Genomic DNA, 21658 nt, shown 5'->3' with positions numbered 1-21658 from the left:
TTTTAACGTTTTATACATAATTATTTACATTACTCTACGGCCTACAGTTTTATTCAATAATATACTTCTGCTAAATAGTTTGACCTCTTTTTTTATTCTAAGCGACTTTAGTTCCAAGCGCGTCTTGATGATGCAACGTTAGACCAGGTCCTTGTTGCATTTAACGTCATTTTGTAGTTCATTTGACCTCATACTGGAGAATCCATTTGCTGTTATTAGCTAGGCTAAGCTTATGAAAGTTGTGTAATAGGAAAACAAGGGACGCAGCTACCTGGACGATTTGCTTTATTACGTTTTATAGAGGATCCGTCCTCCTACCTCTACCATTAAAATCTATATTGAACATTTTTTTTGACAAAAATGTTTTCACTCCCGACCTCCTTTCAGCCCCAGCAGGTAAGTCTATCGCCTTTTTAGCTAGCACGAGCTAGTTAATGTGCGCTCTTCTGCTTTTTTAATAATAATGTCGGCGCTGCCGTTGAACGGCTGTTATTCGAAATTTTAACTATCATTGTTAGTACTGTGGTCATTTTATTCTCGTAGATTTCGTAACAACTTCGGAAATGTTAGTATTTGCAAGTTGACTTTGGATTGCCTCATAATCAAACCGGGTTTACGTCACAGTAGACCGGTTGGAATCGATACGTGCAGTTTTGATCAAGGTGTGACCATAAATTAAGTACATATAATAACATGACATTAGAAGTGTTGAGGTTACATAACACGCATACATCTGACGTATGTGGTGCCACAATGCTCTGTTTAGTACGGAGCAGTGTTGACTAGAGTCAGCTTGAATATATCCGACATAACAGTCCTGCAATGTTGTTTAGTTTGAAAAAACAAGATTGTGGATCTTTATGAATGTTAACTTTTATGTTATGACAGTATGTGTTGTTATAATAGTGTATGTGTTTCTCACTCTTTTTACGTATAGATGATCGTACCCCTCAGTCAGCTTATCAATGCCCTCCACTCTCTGAAGAACTCAGCCACTGCTTCAGTCCAAACCCTGCACAAAGACTTCATTCCAGACCATAGTTCATTTCCCAATGAGGTAAGATGGACACCACAGATATGTGACATTCAAAAGTGACAATACAATCTGTCCTTGTGTAGGCAATTTCTCCATATATGAAGGTGAAAATATCCTACTTTGGTATGATTACTTAACAGCCCAGCGTGAGTTTAAGGGATCTTGGCCTTTCTGACATCAGTGTGAGCCAGCTGGATGAGCTGGTCAGCAGGTTACTGCCTGCACCCGGACCACAGGAGTTCCCTACAGTTCCTTCAGTATGGCGAACGAGTCACATTTCCACAGGCAGCTTCTTTCACAACAAGCATGGTGAGCAGCTCAGGCAACTGAGCTGAAATCCTACCTAGTGTAATGGTTTTCTAAGAATCTAAGGCTGACTTTATCAAAACAAACCTTTTGCACATTTTGTCCTAGGATTTTCACACAGAAGATTAGGGGGGTTCTCTTCATCTATATTTCACAGACAATACCACAGTCCCCTCAAAGAAGTTAGCACACAGCTGCAATTTTTACCTGGTAAGCTGAGAGGAATATGCACTTTTCATCTACTTGTTAAAAGGGTTTCAGACTTATGGTATTTTCTGTTTTCTGCCATACGCATTTTTCTTTTTTAGTCTGGATGCAAAGTCGGGGATTCAAGACCCTTAGAACAAAGACCAGACGAATAGAGTCTGGTTATAATGGTCCAGTGGACTCTGAGGCCTACACACCAACCTTCATAAAGGTGAGCTTTTTGTTGCACAGTATCAGCTGTTTTTAACATGGTCTCAAAAGATAAATGTTTACGCAATACTGTTTTTCTGTTCTTGTTTGGACTGCTTAGCTTCAATTATTTTCCTAAACACCAGAGAACAGTATATGATGACCACATCTACACAAAAACAGACTATTAATAAAGGTTTCATGTTTAGACATAACGTAACATAAGAAGTTTACCAACCAACTTTATTTACCTCCCAGGGTTTACTGGAGAGAGAAAAGGTACCAGAGGTGCAGTCGCTGGATGAAGTGGTAAAACAAAGGAACCTTCCTGAAAACCAGCAAGAGGCCTTTAAATTGGGTTTCACTGAGGGGTTCATTAGGTCTCAGGCCTTTACTCGGAGATCAAAAGGCAAGTGTTTGACCTACTCATCCATCAGGCACCACAGTCCTCCTTAAAGATAATACACATTTGTAGAAGTAATAGTAGCAGTAACAATTACTCCAAATTCTCTTCAGATGGCAGTATTGAGTTGCATAGACGCACATCTGGTTCTGAGATTAATTTGCCTATGCTCTGTTTTCACAGGCGTACTGAGGAGGTTAATCCTGATGGTCCTCCTCCTTGTTGGTATTTATGGTTTGTCGAGAGCCTCATTTTTCTCGGGTAAAGGCTCATTTTCTGATGCTGGTTTGTTTCAGTTTTCTTTCTTTCGTATGCTTGAAATCATCTCCCAATGCTACATGCACACTGCATGCCCCTGTAGGCAGAAGTGTAAACTAAAGTCCATATTTTTGATTTATTATTTATGGTTATCTGCAGTGATAGTATACAGTTAATCAGGCATGATGTCACTATTATAGTGTGCATGTAGAGTTTTCCTGATTATTCTGCTTCATATCAATGTGTGGTAATACTGAAATATCTATACAAGTTTTCAGTGGTGTGTAGAAAGAAGCAAACATTTGGCTCTGCCTATTTGTGTGTGTGACAAAATAAGCATATTGTTACCAGCATTTCTATAATCTTTCATTACAAGGCGCTGTACAATTGGAATCTTTTCTGATGTTTTATCTGAACAGCCTGTTTTGGGTTTTTGCAGTGAGGTTTCGCACCACATCTGGTTTTCACACAGCTGTTGATCCCATCCAGATGAAGAATGTGACGTTTGAACATGTGAAAGGAGTGGATGAGGCTAAGAGTGAACTACAAGATGTTGTTGAGTTTCTAAAGAACCCACAGAAGTTCACAGTTTTGGGTGGAAAGCTGCCTAAGGGTATTTTAACAATCTTCCACACAACCTAAACCACAATGCTCTTTTTTTTGTTGTTACATCTTATCTAAATTGTTTTTCTATCAGGCATCCTCCTCGTCGGTCCACCAGGCACAGGAAAGACTCTCTTGGCACGAGCTGTGGCCGGGGAGGCCGACGTGCCTTTCTACTATGCCTCTGGATCAGAGTTCGATGAGATGTTTGTGGGTGTTGGTGCAAGTCGCATCAGGAACCTTTTCAGTAAGTTTGCTGCGTGTAGGAAATTGTGAGTAACCATTGGAGGATGTATCCACACAAAAGCAATTTCTTATGCTTTGTGTTTTCAGAAGAGGCAAAAGCTAATGCTCCCTGTGTCATTTTCATCGATGAGCTGGACAGTGTTGGCGGAAAGAGAATTGAGTCTCCTATGCACCCTTACTCCAGACAAACCATCAACCAGCTGTTGGCTGAAATGGATGGGTCAGATTAGCATTTACATTTACAAAACACAGTACGAATAAAATCCCGTCTGAACTTTCAGTTTCTCATTTTCAATGTTGGTGTTTCTCAGGTTTAAACCAAATGAAGGGGTCATCGTTATTGGTGCTACCAATTTTGCTGAGGCCCTAGATAAGTATGTCAACAATTTCTGTCACAGCAGATTTGTCCCTGTGGCCTTGTCCTACTTTCAGTTTACAGTAAAATTTTATCACACATCACATAAAACAATGTTTCCTATGCCACTTGCTAAATTTCCAGTGATAATTGAATTAAACTCCAGAACTTTGAATTTGCCAGTTTAATGGTTTTAACAAAATCAATCTATGGCAGTTTACATACTTTATTTACATACTTTGCTGCCTTTCAGTGCCCTAGTAAGGCCAGGGAGGTTTGACATGCAGGTGACGGTCCCTCGTCCAGATGTGAAGGGACGCACTGAAATTATCAACTGGTACCTTTCGAAGATCAAAGTGGATCCTGGTACGTTTTCTGTCTGGATATATCTTTGTACTACATCTCTGGGGATGCACTGAGTACAGCTGTCTGACTGACTGACTGATTTAGTCTTGTTCATTCTCTGTAAGGAATAGAGAAGAGTATAGTTCTGTGTTTGCTAGGACACTTGTCTTTTGTACTCTGACCTCCTCTTAAGATAGGATTTCTGTTTGTTTGTATTTTCTCAGCCGTGGAAGCGGAGATTATTGCCCGGGGCACAGTGGGCTTCTCAGGTGCAGATCTCGAGAACCTGGTCAACCAAGCAGCTCTGAAGGCAGCTGTGGACGAGAAGGAGATGGTCACAATGAAGGATCTGGAGTTTGCTAAGGACAAGATCCTCATGGGTGAATAAGCATCACAATTCACTTCACATGGGACACACTAGGCTTAAATTAAGGCACAGTTCAACTAATTGTCTTTGGATTTTTTTTACATACAGGCCCTGAGAGAAGAAGTGTTGAAATAGACAAAAAGAATAAGACCATAACAGCCTACCATGAGTCCGGTCATGCCATTGTTGCCTATTACACCAAAGATGCAATGCAAATTAATAAGGCCACGATCATGCCGCGAGGTCCAAGTCTAGGCCATGTAAGCCATTACTTTGTCTTTACTGGGATGTTGTGTCTCCTTTGTAACCCATTGTTTAAACTAAACACTGTTTTGTGACTCCTAGGTGTCCTTGCTCCCTGAGAACGACCGCTGGAGTGAGACACGAGCCCAGCTGCTGGCTCAGATGGATGTCAGCATGGGAGGTCGGGTAGCAGAGGAGCTCATCTTTGGAAATGACTACATCACCACTGGTGCGAGATTGATTTATTTGTACTTATGCATAGCAAAGATGTAAACAACAAAATGTTGTTCTGAAACTACAGTGAAACATTATTGTATTTTGCTGATGATTGATATTGTTGTGTGTAGTCTTTTCTGCTAGCTGTCTCTTGTTTTGTTGTTTTAGGAGCCTCCAGTGACTTTGATGGCGCAACCAAGATAGCTAAATTGATGGTGACCAGGTTTGGCATGAGTAACAAGGTAAAGAATTTACTAGTTTCACTTTCTCTAGGAATCATTCTTTCTATTTATTAGCTGGATTAAATGTTGCATTGTTATCATCCTGAACTATACAAGTAGCCCTGTTTTTGATGTTGCAGCTTGGAGTCATGACCTATGGTGACATAACCAAGCAGAGTCCAGAGACGCAAGCTGCTATTGAACAGGAAGTCAGGGCTTTACTAAAGGTGAGATTTTTCATGCTACAGTGTTGCTTAATATATTAATATTTACATATATTTATACATAACATTTTATGAACCACATGTTCTCCTCCATCCAGGATTCTTATGAACGTGCTAAAAACATCCTGAAGACCTACAGTAATGAGCACAAGAAGTTGGCTGATGCCCTGCTAAGATATGAAACCCTGGATGCTAAAGAGATCAAGATGGTGCTGGAGGGCAAATCCTTGGACCAATAGATACCTCAGTAGTATTTTCACCTTGTCATGTGTATATAAACAACTGTGCAATGGAGCACAGGCCTTCTGGAGGCCCTCTATTTTATTCGTAAAATTATTGTTTTATTGATGACCCTGAACTTGTCCCGTCTACAACCTACATGTTTTATTTAATAATTCTGAGTTCTTTTTTTCACTTACTTTAAAGATGTAAGATGTCACATCCAATTTAAAGCACTTCAGGCTAATTGGATTGAAAAAAATACCTGTTCTCCAGCACATTAGTTATTCGAAAGTACAAACAGATTTTGATTAAGTACGTCTGAACTTTGATCATGGCTAATTTTAAACTTGGACATACTGGTGAACACCATAAGACCTTAAGATACCTTAGTCTAGAATGTACCGTTTGGCTGTAGCGATGTTACCAACCATTACAAACTGTTGTTTGTTCTTATTTATTTAAGTGCCCAAAGGTTTGCTCTGTTTTTCTGAAATGAGTAATGGGTGATTGTGCCCTACTTTAAGCTCACCTGTGACTGATACATGGGGGAAATGTACATGATGTAAAAGGCTTGTGGAAGAATTGTGCTTCCGTTTGTTCTTTCAAACAAAGGCATTGTTGAAGCTCAAATAAAGGCGCTTATTAAAGGTAATTGTTTTTTTGTTAGTTGTTACAGCTTGGGGAAGCTAAGGTGTAATAGAGTTTTTTGCAGTCAAAAAAGGGGTTTAATTTGTTAGAGAACCATCATATTTTACCCTTCACTTAAAATGACCAACCAGGGGACTAGTGATTAGCAGAAACTAGTGTATTGTAGTTACAATAAAAGAACAAAGGTTTATTGACTCCTGCCTTTGAATTATCTTAACCTACAATTAATGTGTTTAGTTTCAGATGAAGTCAGCTGAGACGTAGCAAGACAGGGCACTGTTGTCTGCTGCCTGCTTTTCACTGAAGCGTGGTGCAGTTTTATAAAAGGTGGGAGATGCAGCAGTTCTGACCATAGACCGCACCAGGCACTCAGCTTCACTATGGACAGGTCTGTAAATTCACTTTGACTTCTAGAAAATAACACCTGCAGAAAGGAATCACAACCAGGACACAATGGAGGACTCTGAGGATGACATAGCAGTCATCGGCATTGGATGCAATTTCCCTGGAGGTTTGACTCTAATCTCTAATGTATCAACTGTTTGTCTTTACCGGAGGTTTATCGCTGCGCTTTGTTTTATGTCAGGTCAAACACTGGACACATTCTGGAGGGTTTTGTTGGAGGGAAAGAACTGTGCAGTAGATATTCCAGCAGAGAGGTTTGATACCAGTTTATGGTATGATGCTGACAGTAGGAAAGCTGGAAAGACACAAACCACCAAAGCAGCTCTCATAGAAGGGTAAGCATCAGAAGTGTCTTACTCCATTAAGCTTTAATTTGTGTCTTCATAGAAGTTTGAATTATTATAAGTCTGCTTTTTCTATAGCTTTAATGAACTTGATCACAAGTTTTTTGGCATCACTGAAGCGGAGGCCGATTTGATGGACCCCCAGCAGAAACTCCTCCTTCTTTGCACATACAGAGCTTTGGAAGATGCCGGTTTGGCAATGGAACGCATCAGTGGGAGCAGAACTGGGGTTTACATAGGTGATCTCTGCCATGTCATGTCAAATGTGTTTGCAAAATTGCTTCACACAACACAAAATGTAACTTGCTCTGCTTTGTGGTGTTGCAGGACTTATGAACAGGGATTATGAGATGCTCCGAAGTGTCAGTCCCACTACAATTACACACTACAGTGCCACTGGGACGGCCATGAGTGTAGCTGCCAACAGAATTTCCTTCACATTTAACCTCACCGGGCCGTCGTTCGCCTTAGACAGTGCCTGCTCCTCTTCGTTGGTGGCTGTCCACTTAGCCTGTCAGGCCATAAAACAAGGCAGGACTCTTTCCCACAAATGCTAATCCTAAAAGATGAATAATTTTCGAATGGCATCTAAACATTCCATGAAACATTTTCATTTTAGGAGACTGTGAGATGGCTCTGTGTGGAGGTGTCAGCTGTATAATAGAGCCTCGAGTGTTTGTGGCTCTCAGCAAAGCAAAGATGGTGTCACCTGAGGGAACCAGCAAACCGTTCTCCAGCAGAGCAGATGGATATGGCAGAGGAGAGGGCTGCGGAGTGGTTCTTCTAAAACCTCTGAAAAAGGTTAGTATACAACAGTTCCATTTTTAGTTCATGTATTAAATACTATAACACAAATCATTTACTAATAAGTCTGGTAATGTTGTAATTAGGCTACAAGAGACCACAACAAAATCTGGGGGATTATCAGCAAAACTGCTGTCAACCAAGATGGACGCTCAGTGTCTCCCATCACCAAACCCTCCATGGTTCAACAGGAGGAGCTCCTGCGACAAATCTACTCCCAGTCTGACATCGCCAATGTGCAGTACGTGGAGGCTCACGGGACGGGGACTCCTGCTGGAGACCCAACGGAGGCGGGAAGCATCGCTAACGTCATCGCTAAAGCCAGACCTCCTGGTTCAGAAACGCTGAGGATCGGCTCCGTGAAGAGCAACATCGGACACACTGAGTCAGCAGCTGGAGTAGCCGGGCTCATCAAGGTACTGTTAATGATGAAGCATCAGACTATAGTCCCCTCTGTGTTCTACTCTGAAGACAGCGCCAGTGTAGATATGAAAGCACTGAGGATTAGTATTCCCACTAAAGCTGAATGCTGGGAGACAAATGGGTCTGAAGAAAGGATGGCTGGCGTCAACAGCTTTGGGTTTGGAGGCACCAATGCCCATGTGATTGTTAGAGAACACATGACTACAGAGGTCGAACAGATTCCAAAGGGCTGCCCAAAAATCCTCGTGATATCTGCAGCCTCTGAGAAATCATTTACCCTCACCATCACTGACACCCTGCAGAGGCTACTTAATCAGCCAGTTGACTTGTGGGCTCTCACGTACACCTCAGCATGTGGGAGGACTCATTCCAGACACAAATACAGGAAGGCTTTCCTGACCTCATCCCTCTCAGATTTACAGCATCAGCTCACACCTTTTCTGGAGACGAAGGTGGAATCCTTCAGGCCGGACATGCAGGTGGTCTTCGTATTTTGTGGGAATGGCGTTGCCTACAGGGGCATGTGCAAGCAGCTACTGAGAGACGTCCCCGTTTTCAGAGACACAGTCACAGAGGTTGAGAAAGCCTTTCAGAGACATAAAAGCATTGGTCTTACCAAATGGCTTTCTGGCGAGTGTGGTGATCTCAGCAAGCCAGACATTGTCCAGCCTCTTCTCTTTGCAGTCCAGGTGGGCCTTGCTAATGTTCTGAAGACCTGGGGTATCAAACCCGACGCCGTGCTCGGCCACTCTGTAGGCGAGGTGGCCGCAGCTCACTCTTCTGGCCTCTTGTCTCTGGAGGACGCTGTTAAAGTGCTGCACCACCGCAGTTCTCTGCAGAGCAAGGTCACTGGCGGGAAAATGCTCGTAGTGAGCAACATGGCTGTCGAAAAAATTATAGAAATGCTTCAAGTCTTCTGTGGTAAAATCTGCGTTGCGGCTTTCAACAGCCCTCAGTCGTGCACGCTGTCAGGAGATGGAGACGCTATAGACGTCCTCCACAAGAGTCTGAGGGGTCTGTGTACAGATAAAAGACTCTTCCTCCACGTCTTGGATGTTCCAGTGGCGTATCACAGCCACCTGATGGATCCGATACTAGATGACATTGAAAGAAGCATCGGGCTTTTAGATGCCAACACCATGGAGTGCAAACTTTTGTCGACCGTGACTGGAGGCTGGTATTCAGAGGGTGACTTCTGCTCTGGCACCTACTGGGCTAAGAACATCAGGGAGCCTGTTGTGTTTGAACAGACACTGCGTGCTGCTACCAAAGACAAGGAAGCGCTAAAACACGTGGTCTTTGTGGAGATCGGTCCTCGTAGAGCTCTGCAGAGGAACATCTGTGAGACTCTGGGCAGCGATGCCTTAGTTATTCACTGTGCCCAACCAGGGAGAGATTATGACGCTTTGCTGTCTGCTGCGGTGAGGCTGTTTGAACTGGGCATAGACGTGGACTGGCATCAGCTCTACAAGGGATACGAGACCTCGCCCGCAGCCTTTCCAGTCTATCAATTTGAAACTCTGAAAAAGTCGTTAAATTTTGGAGAGGTGAGAAGAGGGGACGTGTCATTTGCATGTCCACCCCATGCGTTCACGTCCCCCAAACACCCTAACAACAAGGAGAGCGTGTATGTGTGTAACCTCGCCATAGCCACAGCCCCGTACCTTTGGGAGCATAAAAACAATGGTGCTTCCATTTTGCCAGGAGCATTTTATGTGGACCTAGCTTACGCCTCAGTCATGACAAGTCTAGGCCCAAACAAACTCATGTCACTGCTCCAACTCAGTCTTACATTTGAGAGTCTGTTTACACTCACCTCAGACTGTCACCAGCTGAAGGTGACACTCGAGCATGACGAGAAGGTGGGGTCATTTAAAATACAGTCTGACGCCACGACACATGCCTCTGGCACGTACGTGTACTCAGGTTGCCCACCGCTGTTAGAGGAGCCAAATATTTGTATTGACACAATCTCTCAAAGATGCAAATTGGTTATGAAGAGGAGAGAAATCTATTCCATTCTTTCGCAGGCAGGGTTTGAATATGGCTCTGTCTTCAAACAGCTGCATGATGTGCATTTTGGAGAGGAGTTTAAAGAAGCTGTGACAACACTCCAGGTCCTGGGAGAACTTCTCGAAGACTTACATGACTATTTCATTCACCCTGTGCTATTAGACTATTTCTTGCAAATGACTGCAGTGGTAGCAATCGGGCAGCTAACAACCAGGCAGGGATTCCCTTCAGCTATTGGCAGCATATCCATTTCAGGAGCACTACAGGAGAAAATGATCCTGTACTTGCGAGCAACTCAAGACACTCCAGACTTCCTGGAGGTTTGTGGCTGCTTCTCCACCACAGATGGGAAAGTGCTTGTGGAGCTTAAGGGTGTGAGGATCTCATTCATGGGCAACTGCTCAAATGTTTCTGAGTCGCTCTTTTTTCACAATGAAATAGCTGCAATCAAAGACGAGAGAGAGTCAAACAATTTTAAAATAAAAGCACTAGTGTTTGGAGACAAACTTGGCATTTTTGAAGGACTTAGGCCACATTTACACCCAGAGTCAGTCAGTGTGGAGAACAGAGACTGCTGGATGCCAGAAGAGCTTCACAACTTTTTGTGTCGCTCTCTTGACACTAAGACAGATTTTTCTGATATAATCTTCATCTGGGCTGTGGAGGATCTCAGTCACTTGTCATCTGAGCAGATGCTGGACTACTTGGTTACTTCCTGTGAGCTATTTCGACAGACTGTTACAGCCTTGAGAAAGAGCAGACATGCCTGCACTGTCCGTGTCATAACCTACAGAGCCTCAGAAATGACCGTGGACCACGTGAGTGCTGGCTCTGTGCTCTCTGGCATGACCAGGGCTTGTGCAGCAGAGATACCAGCGCTCTCTTTTCAGCTTATTGACCTTGCTTCTGTCACCAGGGAAGACATTTGCACCTTAGTCCACATACTAAACACCTGCAAAAAGCAAGAGGTTATGATCAGCAGAGGACGGGCGTCTGCAACCAGAATAGTACGGAGTCCGGTGGAGGAAACAGCTGCATGTAGGGGAGAAGGGCCGTCGGTGTGTCTAAGCAACTATGCTCTGCAGACAAGTGATCCTTACATGATGTCTCACCTGTCTGCCGTCGCCTGTGACACAAACAGAAAGGCTGTCGAAGACAAGTCTGTGGAGATTCAGCTCATGAATCTATGCACACACTCGTCAGACTTCTTCCCTGTCACAACTTCACATTTAAACTTCGGTAGGACGATGTATTGGAACAAGCACACGTCTAAGAACCACAGTCTTCTTGCTTTAGATTATAGCGGCATTGTCACGGCTGTTGGTAAAGATGTTGGTGATGTACGAGTGGGAGACCACGTTGCTGTGTGTTACCCAGTTCTTGCTGCTGCACGCGTTCGAATTCCTGAAGTGGCGTGTTACTGCACCAGAAGACTCCCGTTCCTCAAAGAGGCCCCTTGTGTGTCATTTTACATCGTGGCATATGAGATCCTTGAGCTGATGCAACCCGCAGTAAAACAACCACGCCCAAAGGTTGTTATTGTCTCCTCAAATCCAGCCTCTGCCATGATAAAGGTTTTAGCTCTGGCAGCAAACAGGTCGGGTTGGAATGTTTCCACTCTGCAGCATTTCAAAGGAGAACAGATCCATTTGGATCAGGGCGATGCGTTTGTGTTTCTGCCTCCGTTCGAACGCAGCTGGCAGCTCATTCACGACCACAAGGACGCTGATCGACACATTGTTTTCGTGTGCGGGGATCACATGTCAGCAGACACGCCAGCGCTGCAGAGTGATCACATGCACATTCATAATCTGGATGTGCGTAAAGTTCTGCAGAAAGCCAGGCTACGAGCACAAAGCAGGAAGGTTTTTAAGTGGATGATGTCGTTGGGCTTTGAGTCAGCATCTTTACCTCTGAAAAGGGAGGTTTTTCAGTTATCGAGCATTAAAGGGCCTCAGACCGATGCAGGCAGTGAATCTTACTTCACAGCAGCAACAGTGCAGCAAGTTGTTCTACATCACAGGGAACCCGGCTGTTCAGTGTCTGGTGTCCCCTTACTGACACGTCCTGGACAGCTCTTCAAACAAGGTTGTGTTTATATTGTAAGCGGGGGACTTTCTGGCTTGGGATTGGAGACAGTCAGGTTCATTGTTCATCATGGCGGAGGCTTTGTTGCCACACTTTCCAGAAGCTCCCCAACGGACGAAACACAGTTTAAAATGGACCTCCTCCAGAAAAGATTTGGGGTCACCATCGCCAACGTCCAGTGTGATGTCTCGGTGTCACAGCAGGTGGTGGATGCTGTGTCAGAGATTCAGTTGAGATTCGCTCCTCATCCCATCAGAGGAGTATTTCACAGCGCCGCGGTGCTGCACGACGCCCTGATCGAAGGGTTAGATGCGTCGGCCTTCCGAAAGGTGCTGCGGCCCAAAGTCAGCGGCGCTCTGAACCTCCACTACGCAACGCTGCATAGCCAGCTGGATTTCTTTGTGTGCTACTCCTCCATCTCCTCATTCATTGGCAACGCCTCCCAGTGCAACTACGCTGCAGCAAATTCTTTCCTCGACACGTTCTGCCATTATCGTAGAAACCTGGGGCTCGCCGGCCAGTCCATCAACTGGGGGCCTTTGAACCTCGGCCTCTTGTTAAACCAAGGCCATTTCCAGAAGTTCCTGGAAGCAAAGGGGATGAAGATCATGGATGTCTGTGAAGTGCATGAAGCGCTTAGAAAGTGCCTTTTAATTAACAGAGCGCAACAGGTGATATGCAAGTTTAACTTCAGGAATCTGAACATTCACGTTCTGTCACAAAACGCCTCCCTCAGGGAACGACTGTCACCTCTGGTGGAAATGGAGCTTAAAGACAATGTTAGAGTGGAGCAGAGCTTTCAGAGCTCATCATCCACACATGAAACTGTCAAAAGCGTTGTCAGTCAGATAAGCGGTGTTGGCGTCCATGAGCTGGACAGCGACTCCGCTCTGAGCTCACTCGGTATTGATTCAATGTTGGCCATGACTCTACAGAACAACATCTTCCAAGAGACTGGAGTGAATGTCCCTCTGGTTAGAATACTGAACCCTCACAGTACACTCAGTACTGTAGTGACCTTTGTGCTCAATAATGGATAAGTTGATGTAACATATATGTAGTTCTTTCTTAAATGCATAAATCTAACCTTGTTTTATGTTATTTTTGTTAAATCCTCATACAAGAAGAGGCAACATTGTTAATTTATTCAAAATATTGTTTATTCCACTGTACAATGCAAATCATTTGCTGTGGCGACCTCTGACGGGATAAAGCCGAAAGGAATTACCTATGAATAGATAAGTGTTACAGTATGTTCTTTAAATAGATCTTGAAGCTGTGCACAGGTTCTATCATGTTGTTGTTATTTCTCTAGATATAACATCTCAATTCAAAGCTGCATTAAAAATAGATTTTAATAGATGCAACCAAGTCAGAAGAAGCATAGAAAAACTGAAACTGTATCATGACAAAGCAAAAAATTAAATGTGAGAATTCATTGGCATTGAATTGTTTTTCAAAATGTTTTTGTTGCCGTGCTATGATTGGTGACAGCAGGTGAAATATTTATGACACACCAGAATAATGTCAGTTCTTTTTCCTACTATTATAATAAAATTAATAAAAAAGGTAAAGTAATGGAGATAAGAACCGAGCATGACCTTCTCAGCAAAAACATAAAAACAAGTTGGCAGTAATATTGTACACCTCCATCACTGTCTGGAACAATTACAGACAAACTTTAAGGATTACAAATGATCAAAAATGTCTAATAAAATAATAAGCAGCAAATAAAACTATTTAAAATGTGGCGTCTCTAAAAATGTAGGTAAAACAATACAATGCTCGTTATGTAATAATATAATAAATACATTGAACCACAACTGATAATATATTGTTGTTCTGACCAATATATATATTCTCTTCTGTTTTACAATCTGGTTGAAACATCATCTGCATCTTCAGCTGGAGGAGCGTTGATGCTTTCGCTGCTGATTTTGCCATCAGCTCCTGCACTCAGTAAACTTACCACCGTGGACACGGTGGCGCCAGGATCCAGCAGCTTCACTAAGGGCACATTCACACCTCGCTCCTGAAAGATCAGATTCTGCAGGGTCATGGCCTGCATGGAGTCGATGCCTAAGGATGATAGCGGTGACTGATCTCTTAACTCGCTCTGGTCCAAACCAATGGTCTCGCTCAGCAGAGAGACCACGTACTCTTTGGGTGGCACACAATCAGCCTTCTTACTTTGTGCATCTGTATTGTTGGTCTTTAGTAAAGCCTCCTCCACTATTGCAAACAGGCGAGTAGTTAAGGATGCATTTTGAGAAAGAACATTGTTTTGGATGTTCCTAAAGTGAAACTTGCAAATAGCCTGTTGGGGTCGGTTGAGCAGAAGACACTGCTCCAGGCTTTGATGGATCTCGGCCACATTCATCAGCATCATCCCCTTTGCCTCTAAAAAGCGGTGGAAATGCTCTTTGTTAAGGAGAAGGCCGAGGTTCAGGGCTCCCCAGCTGATGGACTGACCGGGAAGCCCCATGTTGCGCCTGTACTGACAGAATATATCGAGGAAGGTGTTGGCTGCACCGTAGTTTGTTTGCGATGCATTTCCCAGGAAGGCTGAGATGGAGGAGTAACACACAAAGTAGTCCAACGGACAGTGCTGTGTTGCATAGTGCAGGTTCACTGCACCGTTGACTTTGGGTTTGAGAACTTTCTCATACAGAGATTGGTTTAGGGTCTCAATCAGCCCATCGTGCAAAACCACAGCACTGTGGAACACTCCCCTGATGGGACAACCAGGGAATGTCTGGCCGATAACACTGACGACCTTCTGAACCTGCTCAAACACAGATATGTCACACTGGATGCTGGCAATGCGGTTCCCATACTGCCGCTCCACGTTGTATATGTCTTGCTGCACATCGGCACTGGGCTTGCTCCTGGAGAGTATCACAACATGGTCGCCGCCTCTTTGTGAGATGAATTTGACTGTTTCGAAGCCCAAGCCAGTGAGGCCACCCGCCACCACGTACACGGCTCTCCTTTGGAAAAGCTGCTTCTGACTCGGTAGCAGTGGAATCTCAGACGCTGCACTTATGGCATTTCTTTCCAGAGCTACAACATCCAGCTTCTCTGAGTTAAAATATGAGTCTGGCTTTTCACGGGGGAGAATGTGTATGCCCTGGGATTCCACACTCTGAAAGGTGCAGCTTTCAAGATTAAACTTCCTGTCCAAGTTCAAGGACTTCAGCCAATGGTAGATGTGGGGTCTTTGTGTGCACAAAGACCCTTTTTGCAAAATGTCTGGCATGTGAATGGTCTGTATGTGGACGCCCTCCCTGACACCTTGAAACACTGCCTCCCTGAGCAAACCCTGCTTCTGTAATTCACAGATGATAACGACATGCTGGACACTTGGAAAATTGCAAATTTTAGCAACCAAAGACTCATCATACGGAGGAAGGAGAACAAATGCATCAATCCGGTTGACATCTTTGAAAGCACCATTGCACTGCGCGCTAACAGTCATGGTCCAGCCTGACTTGTACGACAACAGTGCCAAGACTTTCATCAAAGCAGAGTTGGGAACAGGGGATACGATTCCTAGATGGTGTTTGGCTCTGGGCAGGGCGCGATGCAGGATTGCCCATGCTAGCACAAAGTAGGAAACACAGGGCGCTTTCTGAAGGAAGGGGAATCTCTTGGTGCTGTAGCAAACTTTCTCTGGCACACGGACCTTGGTACCTGCCACCACGGGGTAGCAGCAAGCGACGGGGTCACCTACTTTAAATTTCTTGACATGTTTTCCGATTGCACTGACTGTACCACTGAAGTCCAGAGCCAGTAGCTTATAACTCTGAGATGAGTGTTTGTTCCAGTACATCGTCTGGCCAAATTTCAGATGTGAAGCACTGACAGGGAAGTAATCGGACGAGTGGACGCATATTTTGCTGGGCTGAATTTCAACAGACGAGTTACTGATTACTTCCTCCTCTGCTTGGCCCTGGAGGGCAGTGAGCCGAGTGATCGTATGTGCATCGGCTGTCTGAAGGACACAGGTTTCAGGTCCTGTGGAGGAGAGACTACTTTCTGAACCATCACTGACTTTTGGTGGAGTATGTACAATGAAGGGCTTTAAAACGCGTCCATCTTTTATTACCAGCTCTGGGTACTTCTTGCAGGGATACGATCTTAGGACCTTAGAGAGAACTGCAATGTTGGAGGCAGAGACTGAATTTATATCAATCAGCTGAAATGAGAGATCAGCTATTTCTGCAGCTAATGATCTCATCATGCCGACAAGAGCAAAGCCTGGACTGACGTGGTTGGCGGTGACATCAGACGAACAGTAGGTCACTGCTCTGATGGAGCCAGGGAAGCGAATCCGCTTGAGCTCCAAGACTATCTGGCGGAAAACCTCACAGCAGCCCGTCAGGTTCTGCAGGATGACATCAGCTGGCAGTGAGGTGAGGTCTTCTTGGCCCCACATGATCAAGACCTCATCAAAGCTCTTCTTAATATGTCTGATATTAAGATTTGCCAAGAGAGAAGAAAACCCTTGGGTCAAGAAATTTTCTGCATATGTGGAGGAAATATACTTGGATTTTGAGTCCAAATACTGCTGCAGGCCATTACTAATCCCCAGACAATCACTGAAGACCAAGGCTTTAGGAGGAGGAGTAGGTGTGACGTGTTCAGTGATCACATCGAGGGCGTTGTGGAAGAAATACTCCTCAACCACATGAGAGCGGCTGCCCAGATACTTAATGACCACTTCCTTAACCTCGACTAAGACTCGGCCATCTTTGTCTGCAAAGCAGCCACAAACTTCAAAATGATCCGTACCCACATTAGTGGCTCTCAGATAGAGGATCATTTCATCTTGCAGAGGTTCCAACACAGTCAAACTTCCTATCTTGGCAGGAAAACCTGGCCGGCCAAAGAAAATGTGCTCCACTGTGACTGGGAGAAGCTGCATTAGATAATCCAGCACCACTGGGTGAAGGCAGTAGTCATATAACTGATGACGTAGCTCCTCCTTGACTCTGACAACTGTAAAAGCCTCCCTCAGTTCTTGCCCGTAGTGCACGTCTGCCTTGTTTTGGAAGATGTCGCCGTACTGGAACCCACCCTGAGACAGATACCGATACAACTCCTGCCAGCTCACTACAGATGTGCACCTTTTGTAGATGGAGCTCAACGAGATGCTCTGCTCCTCAGCGAACCGGTCCTTTTTGGACACAACTGTGCCGGATGCGTACACTGCAGATGGGGAGAACACTTTGAAACTGGCCTCATCCTCGAATTGTTCCAGTTTAACCTTCATTTCAGGTGAATTGTCGGTTAAAACGAATGGACTGTGGAAGCTGACGCCGAGCTCTAATGAGTTGAGTGGTGCTTTGGGTTTGGCACTGGCCAGGGCTGCAGCTAGACCCATTTCAGCATAGAAGGCACCAGGGATGATGGGTATGCTATTGTGCCTGTGCTCCTTCAAATAGTTGGAGGGTTCAGACTTCAGATCACACGTGAACATGCCACTTTCGCTCCCGGTCTGAGAGAGCACAGGATGGTTGCTTGCAGTGTTTTTCTGTGCTGCTCCGATGATTATATCCTTGTTTGAGCAGTCGAACTGGTATTTTGGAAAAGGCAGCGGCATTGGCTCATATCCTCGGTAGAGGTAGCTCCAATCTACCGGAGCACCGAGTTCGAACATCTTAGCAATGACCGACAGAATGGTTTCGTGATCTTTCTGTGGCTGCAGCGACACAAGGACGTCAGCGTCGTTGCCCAGACACTCTGTGATGTTTCTCTGCAAAGCCCTTCTCGGTCCTATCTCTACAAACACCGTATGCTGTCCTTTAGCAGCCGAGGTCACCGCCTGCTCAAACGCAACTGGCTCTCGAATGTTTCTGGCCCAGTATTCACCTGTGCTGAAGTCTCCCTGCTGCATTTCCTTCCCTGTCACAGTGGAGAACAGCTCTGTTTCGAGGTCATTCACCTGTAAGGAGCCAATAGTTTTCTTGATTTTTGGCAGAATTGGCTCCATCATGTGGCTGTGGTAGGCAGCAGGCACATCGAGCTCACGGAGGAAGAGATTTTGACTGTTGACTGATGAACTTAGCTCCTTGTGGAAGCTCTTAATGGCATCTGCATCGCCTGACAGAGTGCACGACTGTGGGCTGTTGAACGCAGCGAGGCAGATTCTACCAGCATAACGAGGGAGGAGAGGGATCACCTCTGACACGGCCATGTTGCTGATGACAAGCATCATCCCTCCCGTGACCTCAGTCTGGAGTTTACTGCGGTAATAGATGACTTTCACCGCATCCTCCAGAGACAAAAGGCCAGAGCAGTGAGCAGCTGCAACCTCCCCTACAGAGTGTCCCAGCATGGCATGGGGCCTGGCGCCCCAGTGCCTGAGCAGCGCGGTGACGCCGACCTGGACGGCAAAGAGCAGCGGCTGGACGGTGTCCGGGTTCCTGAAGTCGCCGCTCTCGGACTCCCTCTCTAGTGTGTCCAGAATGTTTAGTGCACTCAGCCTCTGGAAAAGCTGCGTAACCTCCCTGATCTTATCTCGGAACACCGGTTCGTGCTGTAGTAGCTGTTTGCTCATGCCGTGGTAGGCAACCCCGTTACCGCAGAACACAAACACTAGCCTTGTCTGTAGGATGCACGACGGACTGTTTCTGCCAACAGCCGCACGTAGCTTCTCTTTAAGGTCAGCTACAGATGAGACTGTAATAGCCCTCCTGTATTTATGTCTCAGGTGGCTCCTCCTGCAAGCAGCTGTGTACAACAGACAGTCTAAATCGATTCTGCTCTCGGCCTCCAGCCGCTCGATGGTGTCTTCCATTATCAGGGACAGAGATTTCTTTGAATTTGCAGACACAACAAAGTACTTTGGCTGCTTCTCGTCCATCTTTTGTCTAATGACCGACTGCTTGTGCTGCTTGACAATAGCGTGTGCATTTGTTCCTCCAAAGCCGAAGTTGTTTACTCCTGCCATTCTCGTACTGGTATTTTCCCACTTCTCTGCTCTTTGAGGAATTATAATGTTCAGGGCTTTGGAATTTATGTTGGCAGAGTCCTCGGAGTAGAACACAGAGGGAACAATGGTTTCGTGCTTCATCATGAGGAGAACCTTGATGAGCCCAGCTACTCCAGCTGCAGATTCAGTGTGTCCGATGTTGCTCTTCACGGAGCCGATCCTCAGCGTTTCTGAACCAGGAGGTCTGGCTTTAGCGATGACGTTAGCGATGCTTCCCGCCTCCGTTGGGTCTCCAGCAGGAGTCCCCGTCCCGTGGGCCTCCACGTACTGCACATTGGCGATGTCAGATTGGGAGTAGATTCGTCGCAGGAGCTCCTCCTGTTGAACCATGGAGGGTTTGGTGATGGGAGACACTGAGCGTCCATCCTGGTTGACAGCAGTTTTGCTGATAATCCCCCAGATTTGATCACGGTCTTGTAAAGCCTGTAAAGCAGTAATGTGCCTGAAATAAAACTATTGAACTATTATTCACTATTATGGACTACTATTGACTTAGCAAACTGTTGAAGTACAATAGACCAGTAACCTTGGTCAAAATTATTTAGAACTTTTTTATTATTTACAATCACTGCTATAAAACAACAAGGCCAATGGGAAATAAGACATTTAGACACATTTTATGTTTCAGGTCTAGAGTGGTTAATCTTTAAGCCAATACACCGAGTTACAGTAAGTGCACAGCTTATCATCAATGCTTATCTAACATCTGATATGATCTGTGGTCCATAAAAAACAAAACCATGATTTGATTCAGGACATGCCTACCTTTTTCAGAGGCTTCAGGAGAACAACTCCGCAGCCCTCTCCTCGGCCATAACCATCTGCTCGGCTGGAGAACGGTTTGCTGGTTCCCTCAGGTGAGATCATCTTGGCCTTGCTGAGAGCTACAAACACTCTCGGCTCTATGATACAACTGACGCCTCCGCAGACAGCCATTTCACAATCACCTGAATGGATCAAACTCAATTTAAAACATTGCACAAGAGGAAAACGACAAAGCCACAGCGTCAGAGTCCCACTGACCCTGTCTGATGGCTTGACAGGCGAGATGAAGAGCCACGAGGGAGGACGAGCAGGCGCAGTCGATCGTCATCGAGGGTCCGGTGAAGTTGAAGATGTACGAGATCCTGTTGGCGGCGATGCTCATGGCGAGCCCGGTGCCGGTCCAGTGGTTGATCACACTCGGATGTACGTTGGCAGCATTCGTTTCATAATCTCTATTCATTAAACCTACGATAAGACAGATAAAAAACGGTAGCATGATTATAATTTCATTACAGACAAAGAGATCAGCACTTTACTAGATATTATATCCTTATTATACCAGTAGAAAGTAACAGCTTAGTTATTATGCTGATCAAAGTGTTATCTTACCTAAATATACGCCAGTGCTGCTCCCGCTGACCTTCTCCATGGGAAAGCCAGCGTCCTCTAAAGCTCTGTAGACACAATGCAGAACCAGCTTCTGCTGAGGATCCATTTGCTCCACTTCACTGTCACTGATGCCGAAGAACTTGTGATCAAACTCATTGAACCTGGAAAAAGCAGATGGAGACAACTGGATTATGTGAGTGATTATATTTAATACATGCTTTTAATTCTTTTTTGGGATCCAGATACTCTTTCAGACCGGCACAATAATGTAAAACAGACATTGAGGCAATTATTTTAATAATATATAATAATAATAATAAACTATAGTGACATAAGATGAAATCTAAAAGACGATGGACTGTACTGTAATAATAATGATTAAAGATCTTACCCATCGATGAGAGCAGCTTTGGCTGTGCGGGATTTACCCGCCTTGGTTTCATCAGAGTCGAACCACTGGGTTGTGTCAAACCTCTCCTTAGGAATAGACACGGAGCAGTTTGTGCCGTTTACTAGAACCTTCCAGAAGTTGTCGAGGCCTTCTCCTGTAGGGAAGGAATATTAACTAGTTACTGATTCCACCACATCCCGTTTAGAAAACTTTGCTTTACTGTGAAATGCAGACGGTCACAAAGGCAGATTTCAAATAGAAAAAGGAAACCTAGGAGTTAAACCTAGGACCTAATTGTTATTTTAATGATTATTTCCTAATAAATCTCTTCATCAAAGGTCCTTCAGTAAATTAAGCAACAAATTAAAACTCACCGCCTGGAAAGCTGCATCCGATTCCCACCACAGCAACAGCTTCTTCAGTTTCACCCATCTTGACTGAACATTACTGAGGAAGGAAATCAGAAAGTTTTACTGCACCATCATCTCCACATACAGAAATTAATTTGGTAAAACTGTAACTGCGCACTGGAGCATCACATCCATACAGTACCTTTTCCCTGAGATGATGATATCAACTCCAGACGTTAGGGGTTTTATACAGTTTCACTTCCTTGTTAAATATTAATGGTGGCTTGTGTGCGTGACCATGGTAATGATGGAGTTCAGTGCACACATTTATAGCACTTGGTGAATGATTAGAGCCACATATGCCACCGAATGCTAGTAGA

At 44.8% G+C, this 21658-nt stretch overlaps 3 protein-coding genes across 7 annotated transcripts; 2 read left to right on the top strand and 1 right to left on the bottom strand.

Moving 5' to 3' along the window:
* The first annotated feature begins 172 nt into the window (after positions 1–172).
* LOC114853701 (ATP-dependent zinc metalloprotease YME1L1-like) lies at positions 173–6093 on the top strand. Of its 2 annotated transcripts, none has more exons than XM_029147374.3 (18): positions 173–396; positions 938–1057; positions 1177–1345; positions 1451–1552; positions 1651–1760; positions 1997–2147; positions 2325–2426; positions 2839–3012; positions 3097–3249; positions 3336–3468; positions 3560–3622; positions 3857–3969; positions 4173–4328; positions 4424–4575; positions 4661–4787; positions 4943–5016; positions 5136–5222; positions 5318–6093. In XM_029147374.3, the coding sequence occupies exons 1-18, from the start codon at positions 361–363 to the stop codon at positions 5456–5458; spliced, it is 2163 nt and encodes a 720-aa protein (XP_029003207.1). In that variant the 5' UTR covers positions 173–360; the 3' UTR covers positions 5459–6093. The 2 variants fall into 2 exon arrangements, with proteins under 2 accessions (XP_029003207.1, XP_029003209.1); XM_029147376.3 differs by having other exon boundaries at positions 2325–2402; positions 5318–6088.
* Positions 6042–13221, top strand: pks1 (polyketide synthase 1). Of its 4 annotated transcripts, XM_029147369.3 has the most exons (8): positions 6042–6089; positions 6327–6416; positions 6504–6600; positions 6676–6829; positions 6917–7077; positions 7166–7369; positions 7458–7639; positions 7729–13221. In XM_029147369.3, exons 3-8 carry the CDS (start codon positions 6543–6545, stop codon positions 13204–13206), a joined length of 6237 nt encoding a protein of 2078 aa, XP_029003202.1. In that variant the 5' UTR covers positions 6042–6089; positions 6327–6416; positions 6504–6542; the 3' UTR covers positions 13207–13221. The 4 variants fall into 4 exon arrangements, with proteins under 4 accessions (XP_029003202.1, XP_029003200.1, XP_029003203.1 ...); XM_029147367.3 differs by having other exon boundaries at positions 6504–6829; XM_029147370.3 differs by lacking the exons at positions 6042–6089; positions 6327–6416 and having other exon boundaries at positions 6458–6600.
* An 815-nt stretch (positions 13222–14036) lies between these two features.
* On the bottom strand, positions 14037–21611 carry LOC114853699 (uncharacterized). The gene is made up of 6 exons (XM_029147371.3): positions 21303–21611; positions 20929–21082; positions 20538–20698; positions 20187–20393; positions 19929–20110; positions 14037–19586 (listed from the first exon to the last, which is right to left on the bottom strand). Exons 1-6 carry the CDS (start codon positions 21358–21360, stop codon positions 14037–14039), a joined length of 6312 nt encoding a protein of 2103 aa, XP_029003204.1. The 5' UTR covers positions 21361–21611.
* Between the last annotated feature and the right edge of the window lie 47 nt (positions 21612–21658).

This window comes from Betta splendens, chromosome 4 (genome assembly GCF_900634795.4).
Source record: "Betta splendens chromosome 4, fBetSpl5.4, whole genome shotgun sequence".
Classification (NCBI taxonomy): domain Eukaryota; kingdom Metazoa; phylum Chordata; class Actinopteri; order Anabantiformes; family Osphronemidae; genus Betta; species Betta splendens.
Note: the sequence above shows the minus strand (reverse complement) of the source record. Positions and strands in the feature narration are given on the sequence as shown.

Coding starts and splice junctions, on each gene's coding strand:
- pks1 (XM_029147367.3), top strand. CDS start 6,543: ATGGAGGACTCTGAGGATGACATAGCAGTCATCGGCATTGGATGCAAT. Junction 6,830..6,916: donor AAAGCAGCTCTCATAGAAGG/GTAAGCATCAGA, acceptor CTTTTTCTATAG/CTTTAATGAACTTGATCACA. Junction 7,078..7,165: donor CAGAACTGGGGTTTACATAG/GTGATCTCTGCC, acceptor GTGGTGTTGCAG/GACTTATGAACAGGGATTAT.
- LOC114853701 (XM_029147374.3), top strand. CDS start 361: ATGTTTTCACTCCCGACCTCCTTTCAGCCCCAGCAG. Junction 1,058..1,176: donor ATAGTTCATTTCCCAATGAG/GTAAGATGGACA, acceptor ATTACTTAACAG/CCCAGCGTGAGTTTAAGGGA. Junction 3,250..3,335: donor TCGCATCAGGAACCTTTTCA/GTAAGTTTGCTG, acceptor TTGTGTTTTCAG/AAGAGGCAAAAGCTAATGCT.
- LOC114853699 (XM_029147371.3), bottom strand. CDS start 21,360: ATGGGTGAAACTGAAGAAGCTGTTGCTGTGGTGGGAATCGGATGCAGC. Junction 20,111..20,186: donor CTGTCAAGCCATCAGACAGG/GTCAGTGGGACT, acceptor TGATCCATTCAG/GTGATTGTGAAATGGCTGTC. Junction 19,587..19,928: donor TCCTGAAGCCTCTGAAAAAG/GTAGGCATGTCC, acceptor ACTGCTTTACAG/GCTTTACAAGACCGTGATCA.